Raw genomic sequence first — 13,105 nt, 5'->3', positions numbered from 1 at the left:
TTTCCATGCTATCATTTTCCTTTTGCCAGAGGACTTCCTGTTAACATTTTAAAAAGTAATGCAGATCTAGCAGTGATGAATTCTTTAAGTTTTGGTATATCTGAGAAAAGTCTTTATTTCTATTTAATTTGAAAGATATTTTCACTGCATGCAGGATTTTAGGGTTACATCTTTTCTTTCCTTTGATACTTTATTGTTGCTTCACTATTTTCTTGCTCGTGTTACTTCTATCAATCTGCAATAACCCTTGACTTTGTTTTTCTGTATGTAGCATATCTTGTTTTCAACCTTTTAAGCTTGGTGTCTTTAATAGCTTTCCTCAATTTGGATGTGGCATCCTACTTAAAAGCCTACCCACTACTTTTACAACCATGTTAACATTTAACTCTTATTTTTTAATATAGGTCTGACGTGATAGATTTGCCTCTGACCCCCCAGAAAGACAGTTTTCAGACTGTCCAGTGCAACTGCAGTGTTCAGGAATACTGCGACTGTCACGTGCCTGTAACAACAGTCAAACTCAACTACACTCTTCTTATGTATTTGAAAATCACATCTGGTGGAGTAATTTTTCAGTCACCTCTAATGTCAGTTCAGCCCATAAATGCTGGTAAGTTGCACATTAACATGAGTATGCAGCTAAACATCAACCATACGGTGGGTTTGAAAATTGCTCATGGATTACAGATTTTTTCACTGGCTTGTATCATTTTGACCAACACTGTAGATCATGGTAGTACTAAGATGTATTCAAACCAGCTTCTAGAATGTGTTAATAGTTGTATAAATGTTTCTGTGGTTTCACTTAAATTGTTTCCTGAAAACAGTTTGATTTCTTTAAATCCTGTATCTATCTAATGGATAGGCACTGTTTGGTTGCTACTTTTTCACATCTCACATAGCTATTTCTGAAAATTGTTTACAAACATGCTTTCTACTGAATTTATTCCTTCATAAATATTTCTTAGAGGTAGTATGTGTATATAATTCACGTTATAGTATTTTCCATGTGTATTTCCTGAAACAATTTTATTCAACTCTTTACATCCTTCTATGCATCATTGACTCTGACATCACTGAAGCCACAATTTTCCGTATTCACTTCTACTCGCTTTTAAGTTCTTGAGAGATAGAACATTTGAGTCTGTTTATGATTACAGTTTAATATTAGGACTTTCCAATATTTTGCTTTGTAGAAATATAGTTGTGATCTTTACAGCATAGTTACAATGACATCCAAGTACTTCAATTGTGAAATTCCCACAGGGAAAGAAAAGACATAATAGTTAGTAAACAGCATAGACTTCTCTTTTCAAAACTAGTTCTACCTGGTCATTTTTAGACACATTCAAGTTAGTGAAGCATTGAATTTAACTGCAAAATAAAGTAGTTAAGGGCAAGTGCTATCAAAGAATTTATATGAACTTGAATACCCTTTTTGTCCTTATATAGGTATACTTTTAGGGAAAACTATCTTTCCTTATATTCAATATGATAATGTATGAAAATTTTGAGTACAATGTAAGAATTAAAACAGGACATGTGATGGAGTGTCGGGGTGGGAGTTATGTTTAGTATAGTAGTCAAAGGCCTCTTTTGGGGTGTAGTATTTGAACTGAATACGAGGAGATATCCATGTAAAAAATCCAGAGTAAAAGATACTTCAATCCAGAAATGAGTTACTGTATCTACTAAAGAAATGTTTAAATGTCTGAACACTAAAGAGATAATACATTTAAATTTTTTTGGTATTTGTAAGGACTCTGTCTCAACCCAGTCTTGACTTGCACAGCCATGAAGCCAGTGTTTAAGGAGTTTTAACTTACACATTAAAGGAGTAGAACCTGTCCAAGTTCATGTTTACAAACCACCTAAGGTAACATAATATCTCCAACATACCAGGTCAAGGAAAATAGGATCCAGAAGTCAGCACAGCATTTGCTACGGCAGCATGACGTGTAGACCAGTGAAGCTGAAGAGGTGCGCAGAACCGTGGGATCTAAGACGGGAGGATGCTGGTGGGGTGGGATGCAGATGCTGGCAGTGCAGCTTACTCGAAATCAAGTCAAAATTGTTTTACAGAACAAGCAAACTGTACTTCGTGATCATTTCACTTAAGAAAGGCTGGAGTCAAGAGACTAGCAAATGCTTCCTCACTTGAGCATATCAGCAGTTCTTGGGCTTCAGCTACTGAATAAATAATAATTCTAACTGAAGATAAATTACATGAACCCACATGTGAATGACAGATGTGTTATAACATTTGTTCCTGATGCATAACACCAGCTATAGTTTTTATAATTAACCTTTTCTCTTTCTAGTGGTTCTGAAATTCCAATTCTGTTTCTGCTGGCTTCCAATGTGATGCTGAGGTCACAGATTCCATTTTTGAAGGGACATTTTAACTCTGTCTAGTCAAGCTTTCCTTTGCCCCCACCCCAGTGTCATTTTCCTCACTTTCTCACACTCCACATGAGTATTTAAAAGCGTGTACATAATACTACTTACTTCAAGCTGTGACTGGACTTTGTTATCCTTGAACTACGACAGAAGTTGGGTCATTTAAAAAGTTGCATAATCTCTGAATAACTTATAAGAACTGTTAATAGTTTAAAAAAACATCCTGTGAAGTGTTTTCCTTGTCTGTCATGCTGTGTTGGTCCTGTGTCTCTCATGGCCTCTTATCTACTGCATCCCTTCCTATCTACTGCATCCCTTCCTATCTACTGCATCCCTTCCTGTCTACTGCATCCCTTCCTGTCTACTGCACCCCTTCCTATCTATTGCATCCCTTCCTATCTACAGCATCCCTTCCTATCATCTACTGCATCCCTTCCTATCTACAACATCCCTTCTTATCATCTACTGCATCCCTTCCTGTCTACTGCATCCCTTCCTATCTACTGCATCCCTTTCTGTCTACTGCATCCCTTCCTGTCTACTGCATCCCTTCCTATCATCTACTGCATCCCTTCTTATCATCTACTGCATCCCTTCCTATCTACTGCATCCCTTCCTATCTACTGCATCCCTTCCTATCTACTGCATACCTTCCTACATACTGCATCCCTTCCTATCATCTACTGCATCCCTTCCTATCTACAGCATCCCTGCCTATCATCTACTGCATCCCTTCCTATCGACTGCATCTCTTCCTATCTACTGCATCCCTTCCTGCTTTACTTTCTACTTTTGTTTTGGCCATGTGATATTCCAGAGGAAGATGATGAGTTTAGGGCTAATGAAGACATCTTTATAATTTCCCACCTCAGCCTTGTGCAAAGTCTGTTTTGTTCTTATCAAGTGGTTTCAACATGAGGATGTGGTGTTAGTCTGCTAATCTGTATATATTGCTGGAAGAAAAAAATGGTGTAGAAATATTTTGTTGCAGACTGTTTTCAAATAGAAATTAATTATATAAGTTATTACATGAAATAAAATTTTAATAAATCACTGACAATAAAAAAAGGATACTTCTAATAGGAAGAATACATTCATGAATTCCTTTTGATACAATGAATTTGGTGATTCAAGGAACAAAAGAGGAAGCCCTTGTGTTTGGATTAAATGAGGCATAGAATATTTGGAGACAAGGGCACACTTATTGGGTATAGTGCATATCATAGGCCAGGGTTATAGAGTTTTGTTTTCATTGCAATCACAATGAAACTTTTGAATTAGGGGTGTGCATGATCAGATGTACGTGTGTGTTTAAAAGTTATTCTGCATTATGGAAAATGAAATTAATAAGGAAGAGAGTGAAGGATAGTTGGATGAGTGGATGGAGGAGCTTTAGTAAGAGGTTTTGGGGATAGGTCAGTTGGTTTAGGGCTGTAACAATGAAAAAATACAGAACTGATGGGATTGGGGTTTATTCGGAAGATGGTGATGACTGGATCTACTAGTGGATTGGTCTGTAGGGTATGGAAGACAGAGAGGAATCAAGGGTTGCCCTTAGACTTGGACTGAACATCTTGGTGTATGGTAGCACCAAATATGGAGGTATATACTTGGCATTAGTACATGGGATTGTATGAGATCACCCATTCAGAGTTTAGAACAGAAAGATTGAGGGGCAATTAGTGATAATGAGGGCGTAAAAGAGTGTGGTATGTAAGAAACCAAATGAAAAATAGTATTTCAAGAAGGAAGGAGTGAGCAGCTATATGGAGTGCTGCTGAGAAGCAGAGTAAAATAATTGGAAGTTGACAGTGGCCTTGATAAGAGCAGATTTGGTAGGTCGATGGGAAGATCTGACCACAGTGCTTGGTTAGGACTTGGGATACAAAGTGGAGAGTGAGTAATGTCAACTCTTCTGAGAACATTGCAGTGACAGAAGCAGGTGAGTGGGAATAAATCTGGCACTGCCTATGTAGTGGATCCAGGGAAAATTTAATTATGTATTTCTACTTTTAATGCGCACTAGTATACAGATAGCAAATGTACAATAGCTTGTAATTTCATGACTTTACTTTTTTGAGATGTCTTTGTTTTGCATTATTTTTAGTCATGGGAACATAGTAAAATTTACTTGTTTCTAGATTTTAGTGGTTAGACATTCTGGCCTTAAAGTAACTGAAATTTGTAATATGTCACATAAAATAAAACTTCATCAATTTTGGCTAAAGGGGAAGAGGATAAACTACATCTAAATTTCTGAAAATATGAAATGTGAAAAATATTCTATACCATTTTATTTATTGAAAATAGTTAAAATAAGTGAACATTTCAATATAGTGATAATTTGTATATATATGAATAATTATTATATTAATATTAATTGTGAAAACCTTGTAAATACAGGTATGTACAAAGAAGAAAAAGTATCATCTGTTTTCTACCATGTTGACAATCTTCTGATTTTTAATATAAATTTGTACAAATGTGTTTTTATTTTCCTTTCTTTCTCTCTCTCTCCCTCTCTCCTCCTTTTTTCTTTTTTTTGGGGGGGGTGGTACTGGGTTTGAACTCAGGGCCTCACACTTGCTAGGCAAGTGCTCTACCACTTGAGCCACTCCACCAATCCCCTCTTTTACTCGTTAACTTTAATAAATCAAGAATGTAAACATAAATATGTGATAACTTTTAAAATGTAGAACTTAAACATTTTCAAAATTCTTCTGTGATATGATATTTTAGCTTTGTTCTCTTTTTTCACCCTTTTATTAATGTATATAATTGTACATGCAATATGATCTTTTTCTGCAGTACCATAGTTTAAACTCATGGCTTTATGCTTTCTCAGCATGTGCTCTGCCATCTGAGCCTTGCCCCCCAGCCTTTTTTGCTTTAGTTTTATTTTGAATAGGGTCTTGCATTTATGCCCAGACCAGTGTGGATCATTATCCTCCTAGTTACACTGCCTGCCTAGCAAGGATGACAGGTGCCTTCCACCATCCAATTTTACTGATTGAGATGGGGGCCTTCATGAATGTTTTGCCCAGGCCAGTCTCAAAGCACAATCTTCTGATCTCCAGTTCTCGAATAGCTAACATTACAACAGGCATGAGCATCTGCAGTATGATTTTTAATGACTGTATAGATTTTCATTATGTTATGAACTGTAATTTATTCAAGTAATCCTTTATTGTAAGATATTTAAATTGTTCCTCCACATATTTTAATGGCCTTTGTTGTTTAAGACTGTATGTACATACATATAGCCAAATACTTATAAATACAAATGCATACGCATAGACAAACATGTACACATGCATTGGAATTCAGCAGTAATTTACTTAATAAAACTCCAAATAAACTAAATGAGTCACGTGGAGTAGAGCCAATAGCATAGCTGTGTTTGGGTTCTGTAATTAGTCTTTGGATAGGGTTACCTTTTAAGTAGTTGGAAGGCAGGATGTGTTGAAAATCCATTTTGCTGTCCTTTTATTCAGATATGACTGCCATTAAAATTGCTTGACTCAAAAGTATTTTGTTTTTTCTTAAGTGAAGCCACATCCACCATCTGGTTTGCATATGGAAATCACAGATCATGGTAATTTAAGGATTTCTTGGTGCAGCCCAACATTGGCACCATTTCCACTTCAATATCAAGTGAAATATTCAGAGAATTCTACAGTTAGGAGGGAAGTAAGTATATCTTAGTAAATAAAATAAAAAGTTGAGAGGTAATTAAAGACTTCCCTACATCTCATAGAAATTGTCCTCTGCCTATTAAATATTCATGCTCCTTCTAGAGCAAAATGAATTATAATTGAATTGTATATATTACAGACATTTTGTAGATACACAGAACTATGGGGAGTCGAGTTACAGAAACTTTATAATTGTTTTTCATCTGTGTACCACGGCTCTTATATTTCATTCTTATTTTGTATTGCTTGGCATATTTGTTTACATGCAGTGTGTGCATTTTTGCTGTAAAGTCTGTCAAACTCTTTTTTCATTCATTCATTCATTCAGTAAGTAAGTATTTATTGAGTACCCATTTGGTGCCAGGAACTGTTATGTGCATCAAGATACCTGGGATTATAGAGCTATCAGAGGAGGAGGTTTGAACATGCTGGTGGAGGATGAAGGGTTGCGGTGGGAGGCCACATTGAGATGGGTGATGTTTGAGCAAGGATTTGAAGGAGATGGGTGACAAGCTAGATATCTGGGGGAATTGGGTTCCAAGCAGAGAGAGCAACAATGCAGAGGACAGTGTGGCTGAGGGCAGTGAGTGAAGGTGACAGTATTAGTGGATGATGTCAGAGGCAGGGGAGGAGGAAGGAAGTCATTAATGGCTTCTTGGGTCATGTGAATATTTTTCATGTTACTTGCAAAATTAAATGTTATATAATTCAGAGGTTTAAAAAAAAGTCTTTTTAGATCTGGGCTATTTTTTAAAGGCTTTATTTTTACAAATTGCCACGTGGGAACTGGCTATGTCATATACAGAAAAGCAGAGTTAGGGCTACTGTCAGCTTCTGCCTTCTCTCCTGTGAGTTGGATATAATAGAATGTCAGCTATGAGCGATCTGATATTTTTCTGGGCATTCCTGATGCTTTTCATCATTTTTAGTCCATGACCCCTTTCCTCCTATCCAAGAGTCTTAAGAGGCCAGAGAGTTCAATGACTTTGTCATTGTACATTACAGGAAAACTGAATTTATTCCCTAAGCAATTCTTAGCTAGAGGTTGTTTTGTGCAGCGTTTGATCTCAGATATTTTCTCTTCTAGTTTGTAAGTTGTGTTTTGACTTATGCACTGTAGGTTATTATCAGGTTCTTAAAATCATTAGCTCCCTCTGTGCAGCTTTTTATAGGTGTCTGTATGGTTCTCGCTCTACCCCTGCCTATCTTTATCTACCAGGTGTGTCACAGGTGGCAACAGTGGCTGGAAGCTTCCCACCCACTTGTGCTGCATTTCTCAAAATTCTAAAGGTCATATGTTCATTATCATTCGATTAACAATATTTGCCAATTATCATCGTGATTTTTTTGACCCCAGGCTATTTAACATTTTATTGACTAATGTACAAACATTTGTTATGTAGTCATTGATTTCTGTCTTAATTCATCTTCGGCCAGATAACCTATGTCGTATTTTAATTATTTGGAATCTGTTGAGACCTGGATATGATTCATTTGAGTACAGGTTCTCCCTTGACTTGATGCTCTTGTGTTTTAACACAATATTTAACAGGTTGATGAGGTTGTCTCAGATACATCCCTGCTGGTAGACACTGTGCTTCCTGGGTCCTCATATGAAGTTCAGGTAAGGGCCAAGAAGCTGGATGGCCCAGGAATCTGGAGTGACTGGAGTACCCCTCATGTCTTTACCACACCAGGTGGGTCATGTGGCTTTGGGAAACATACTGCTAGAATTTACCTTTCGTATATTATAAATACCTTAACTTTTATGGTCCTGAAACACAAGGGTAAAGATAACGATATTAATATATTATTTCAATTTTGACCAGATAATTTTTAAATTAAAATTGTGTTAGAGTTTCTGTGTTTACACACTTCTAAAACAGTCTCTTATTGAGTTGCTTTTCTTATTAAAAAGATGAAAAGTTAAGCTGGGCATAGTAGCTCACTTTTGTAAGCCCTGCACTTGGGAGGCTGAGGCAGAAGAACTGTGGGCTCAAGGCCAACCTGAGCTACATAGCGAGACTCTGTCTCAAAGAAAAAAAAAAAAAGTAAAAAAAGAAGTTAATATAAAGTTTCCAAATTAACAGATTCAGAATGCCACTTATACTAATAATTCCTTAATTTATATTTGAAAACTAAGTATATTTGACATAAATAGAAAGTATGAAAATATAAAATTTTATTTTAATATATGTTACTTAGTAAATGAATTCTTTTCACTGGAGCTGCTTGCTTATAGAGTTTTCCATGTAAGTTCTCATAGTTTTGAGGTTATTTTAACATCAGAAAAACTGCATTTCATTCAGAACATCATAAAAATCAGGTGTCATGTTTCATATGGAGGCCCAGGAGTCTTGGCGTAATCCTAATCCTGTCATGTGCTGAGTAGTGACTCCAGGAAGACACTTATGGCCCTTTGTTGTCTGATCTGTCAACAGGGAATATATTTTTCTTTCTTTTTTTTTTTTTTTTTGGGTGGGACTGGAATTTGAACTCAGGGCTTCATTCTTGTAAAGCAGGTGCTCTACCACTTGAGCCACATCCAGCCCCAAAGGGAATATATTTTTCTTGTTCAAATTTATTCAGGCTGATAATGGTTATATTGAAATAACAAGTACCGTGTAAAATAATCAGCAAACATTCAGCCCATTTAACTTGCCAAGTTTACTTATTGATTACTTACCATTTAAAAAGTGTTAATTAGTCTAAAAGCAAGTAGATAGAGAGCAAACATTAGAGATTTAAGTGCATTGATTTTGCAGTCTGACAGTTTGTAGAAGTACTAGACTCACCTCTTATTTGGAGAATTTTTTAATCTTTCTGTGTCTCAAATTCCTTGCCTGTAAAACAGGGTTGTTTTCACATGGATAAAATGCAATAATGCAATAAAATACTCACCAGATATCGGAGCACCTATGTCTTAATAAGCACTTAGTTAATACTTGATACAATTATTCTTTATGAATCTACAACCTGTGAGTTCAAAATCTCAATATCTAAGGGGAGGGAGGACTGACACCATGTGTAACCAATTGCCTAGCACAAAGTGAGATTGTGCAAAGAGCTAAAGGAAGTGCTGAACAAGTGGAGTGATTAATTCTGTGCCTGGGAGACTCGGGGATCTGTTGGGGACACATTTAGAAGATGTGAATTTTAAGTCTCTATTCGTCAAAGAGTCGACTATCACATTCTGTAATATGATGCTGACAATTCAGGTTTTGAAATTTTTGTTTTTCTAAGGAAGACTGCATCTTCTATTTTTAATTATGTGCTATTGATTAGTAGATCTTAATGATCATCTGTGGAAGATGTAGAGGTGAATGAATTGACATCAGATTTCAGAGGTGTTCTGGTAGAGACTTTCATCTAGTGCTATTGGCAAGGTGGACAGGGAAAGAGGGAAGCTGTAGAAAGGAAGCGGAAGGCCACTGTCTCTACCTCCATGGAGAGCCTGCGGCTTGCTGCTTATATTTAACCAGGTGGTGAGATACTTCTCTTCCACAGAAAAATGAATTCATTGTTTGCTGTTTTATTTCATAATTAGAATGGAAAACTTGGTATCTCCGAAAAAGAGGGACGTTCTAAAAGAATAATGTTGTTTTTCAAAGTCTGCTAGGATTCAAGTTATACATCAACACCTTTCTGGAATAATAATTCTTGACGATATTATTTTTACTATATTTAGTTCAATACAATACAATGGTTTTTGTGTTGCATTTTGCCTAGGATTGGCCACTCTACTTAGGTTTTTAGGTCTTTCTAATTCTGTTTTACTTTCTACAAAACCCTTTTATAGCATATAGCAATATCTGCGAGATAAAATTTGCTTTCTTTTTTCATATGTTGGCTTTTATTTTTATTAGTATAAGTATACATACATACAACTTTGTCAGTGATTTGCTTATAAAATATCCAATCATATGACCATCAACAGCGAGGCTTTTACTTATTCATCACTTAGGTGTCCCTCTTGTGACTTAAAACATCCCAAATAGAAAAATCCAAAAATGAATGACAAATCCTGACAGTGAGTAATAGAGGCCTGTTAGTTAACTTTCTGAGGTCAGGACAAAAATGCCTGAGAAAAAACAATTTAGAAGGAGGAAATATTGATTTTAGCTCACAGTTTCAAGATTTCAGTTCATGGTTGATTGGTCCTGTTTCTTTGGGCCGTGGCAGCACAGTACATCATGGTCATACCCTGTGGTCTGTTCACCTCTTTCAGCCAGGAGTCATAGGGGGAGGAAAGGGTTGGGGTTCCGATATCCCCTTCAGAGGCACGCTCCCACTGACCTGACTTCCTCCCACTAAGTCTCCATCTCCTAATGGTTCTACCACCTCCCAATAGCACCACAGACTGGGGAGCAAGCCTTTAGCTTATGGGCCATCGGAGTCATTTAAGTTCTGAGAGAGAACTTAACATTTAAGTTCCCAGTGAGAAACTTGGACTGCCTAGTTACCATTGAATGGTAACAGATGAGTGTTAGGGGAAAGACAGAAACTTACCAAATAGAAAGCAGACCTTAGGGACACAAAGAATGAAAACAAAACACTTATTCCCCTCAGTAGCTCTCCAAAAATATTTCTGGATTGCAGTATTATCTACTGTAGCAATGCAATGGTATAGTGATATATATCAAATCAGAAATAACACAACAAGGTTCTGATTTCCCTATTGAACAAAAGGTGCTTCCTGTTTTTAAGGTGGTTTACATATATTATTCTTATCATTTTATCCTCTGAACAACTTTATGGGATAGATTTAAGGAAATTAAATAACTTATAAGAGTTCACACAATTAGAAAGATAGAACTGGAGGTCTCATTTAAGGTCTGTGTTTGTAAACACTAAAAATAAGTCAGAGAAGTACATCAAATAGGATTATGCAGGATTTCTAGTGATACTAAAGTTTGATACTCAATACTAAATAGTAAGCTTAATTGTGTCAAATGTTTTTATGAAACACCATCTTTTGCAATACCTGGGAAATGAGGTTTATTGTTGCAATTCAGCTTGCTGATTTCTACACATCATGTCAGTTACCTCCTGTGAGCCTTTCTTCTGAACGCTGTGCAACAGCAAAGCGTGTTTCTCCAAACTTGGGAACTTCCTGTTCTTCACGGAAAGAACCTTCCTCCTTATATCTAGGATTTAAATATTACTCGAGTCTCCTGCATTGCTCACTGACAGGTGCCATAGTCACATTTGTTGAACGGAAACATTCCATGTCACTCTCTTATGAATTCATTTATCTGCCGTATCCTTTCCAAACACTTTGGGTTTTAATGAGTTTTTCTTGTACTTGTTCATCATTCATATTACATTTCCTAACTAATTTTCTTATTTTTGCCTTGTTTGTCCACTTTAGCTATTTACTTAAATTTTCACATATCCAAATATGACAATAGCAGCAACCCTTTCTCCATCAGGATTTTGTCTCAGAGTGATCTATTCTAAGAACTTACCCTCAGCTTCCCTATTCTTTCTTAAAGCAGGATCTGATGGAAATGTATCACTGTGGAATTACACTCTGTTTCACTAATTTGTTGCAAAACAATTAGCAAGTGACAGTTACTGACTAAAACATATTTTGTGGTGAGTAAGCAAGTCTCTGTGTTTAGAAGCTAGCAAAGACATTCACAGAAGCTCCATTCGCTTGAGAGCAGGAGTTCTTTCTTTTCTTTTAGTGTTTAGAGAAGTTTTAATTAAAGACAACAACTCCACAAAAGTAAAAGATAAAGAATGGAATGACAAGAAGTATTTGATCTTAATAAGGCAATACAAAATAGATCCATTATCAAAGACCATTTAATTTTTAAAGATTGGCAATACCGAAAGCATAAAGCAGAGTATAAGAAAATATTTTTATAAGTATGATTGAATTAAAGCTGTGTACAGTTACTCTCTCCCACAGTAGTAACCATGAATTTAAAAGAATAGGAGATGAAACACACGTGGTACACGGGGTAGAGGGGCTGGCATGCAAAGTCTGCGGAGCTTAGGGTCTTGCAAGCCAGGACCAGATCAGGGTGGCCCTTTGTTTTCTAGTAGGAAGGAGGACAGGGAGGGGGGAAAAAGACTGCAAAGGACACAAACAGAAAGTCATGCAATTCCGCATTGCCCAAGAAGACAGCACTACAGAAGACAGTTTCAAGATGACTACAGACTATTCAGTGTTTACACAAAAGTACATAGTACATTTCTTTTTACAAAATAAAAGAAATGTCATTTGCCACCATAAACCTTTTCTTTAGACAAGAAAAGCTTTCACAGCAGGTCATAAGGGATTCTATGAAGCCATTTCAATGCTGATCAAACAAAATGAGTAACAAATCTAATCACGTCCCTGTGTATAGATGTTAGAATGGCAATTAGGTTATTCTTCAAGCTAATCCTGAGAAAAAAATCTTTCCATGAACAAGCAATTACAGAGTCTTTCAATTTCTTGGTGTACTCATTTTTATTTTTGACCTGGGACTGTGTCGTGAATAGTTTTTACATGGGATGAGTTGCTTTCATGGTGTTTTCTGTCTTCATCTGATTGACTTTTCTGTCCTTGTTACAGATGTCATATATTTTCCACCTAAAATTCTGACAAGTGTTGGGTCTAACGTTTCTTTTCACTGCATCTATAAAAATGAAAACAAGACCGTTTCCTCAGAAAAGATTGTTTGGTGGATGAACTTAGCTGAGAAAATTCCTCAAAGGCAGTGTAACGTTATAAGTGACCATGTTAGCAGAGTCACTCTTTCCAACTTGAAAGCCACCAAACCACGAGGGAAGTTTACCTATGATGCAGTGTACTGCTGCAACGAACATGAGTGCCACCATCGTTATGCTGAATTATATGTGATTGGTAAGACTTCTGGGGCTTTGCTCCTTTTGTCCCATAAGATCACTTTTTCCTTTATGGGCTCTTTATTGGAGTCCTATTAAAGATGTAGGAAGAATGTTTTTCATTAAAATTTTTTTGGTGTTTTTGCTTAATATTAATATTTTAATGTGTT

The 13,105-nt window shown here is 36.4% G+C and overlaps 1 protein-coding gene across 6 annotated transcripts in view; it reads left to right on the top strand.

The window, feature by feature from the left end:
• The window catches only part of Lepr (leptin receptor), a 110,454-nt gene that overhangs the window by 62,563 nt on the left and 34,786 nt on the right, over positions 1 to 13,105 (top strand). For all 6 annotated transcript variants that reach the window (XM_074079866.1, XM_074079861.1, XM_074079863.1 and 3 more), the window contains 4 exons: positions 405 to 610; positions 5,948 to 6,090; positions 7,648 to 7,792; positions 12,664 to 12,954. In XM_074079866.1, the coding sequence (XP_073935967.1) occupies positions 405 to 610; positions 5,948 to 6,090; positions 7,648 to 7,792; positions 12,664 to 12,954 (785 nt within the window). The remainder of the gene's footprint in view (positions 1 to 404; positions 611 to 5,947; positions 6,091 to 7,647; positions 7,793 to 12,663; positions 12,955 to 13,105) is intronic.

Source organism: Castor canadensis, chromosome 7, assembly GCF_047511655.1.
Source record: "Castor canadensis chromosome 7, mCasCan1.hap1v2, whole genome shotgun sequence".
NCBI classification, from domain to species: Eukaryota; Metazoa; Chordata; class Mammalia; order Rodentia; family Castoridae; genus Castor; species Castor canadensis.
Note: the sequence above shows the minus strand (reverse complement) of the source record. Positions and strands in the feature narration are given on the sequence as shown.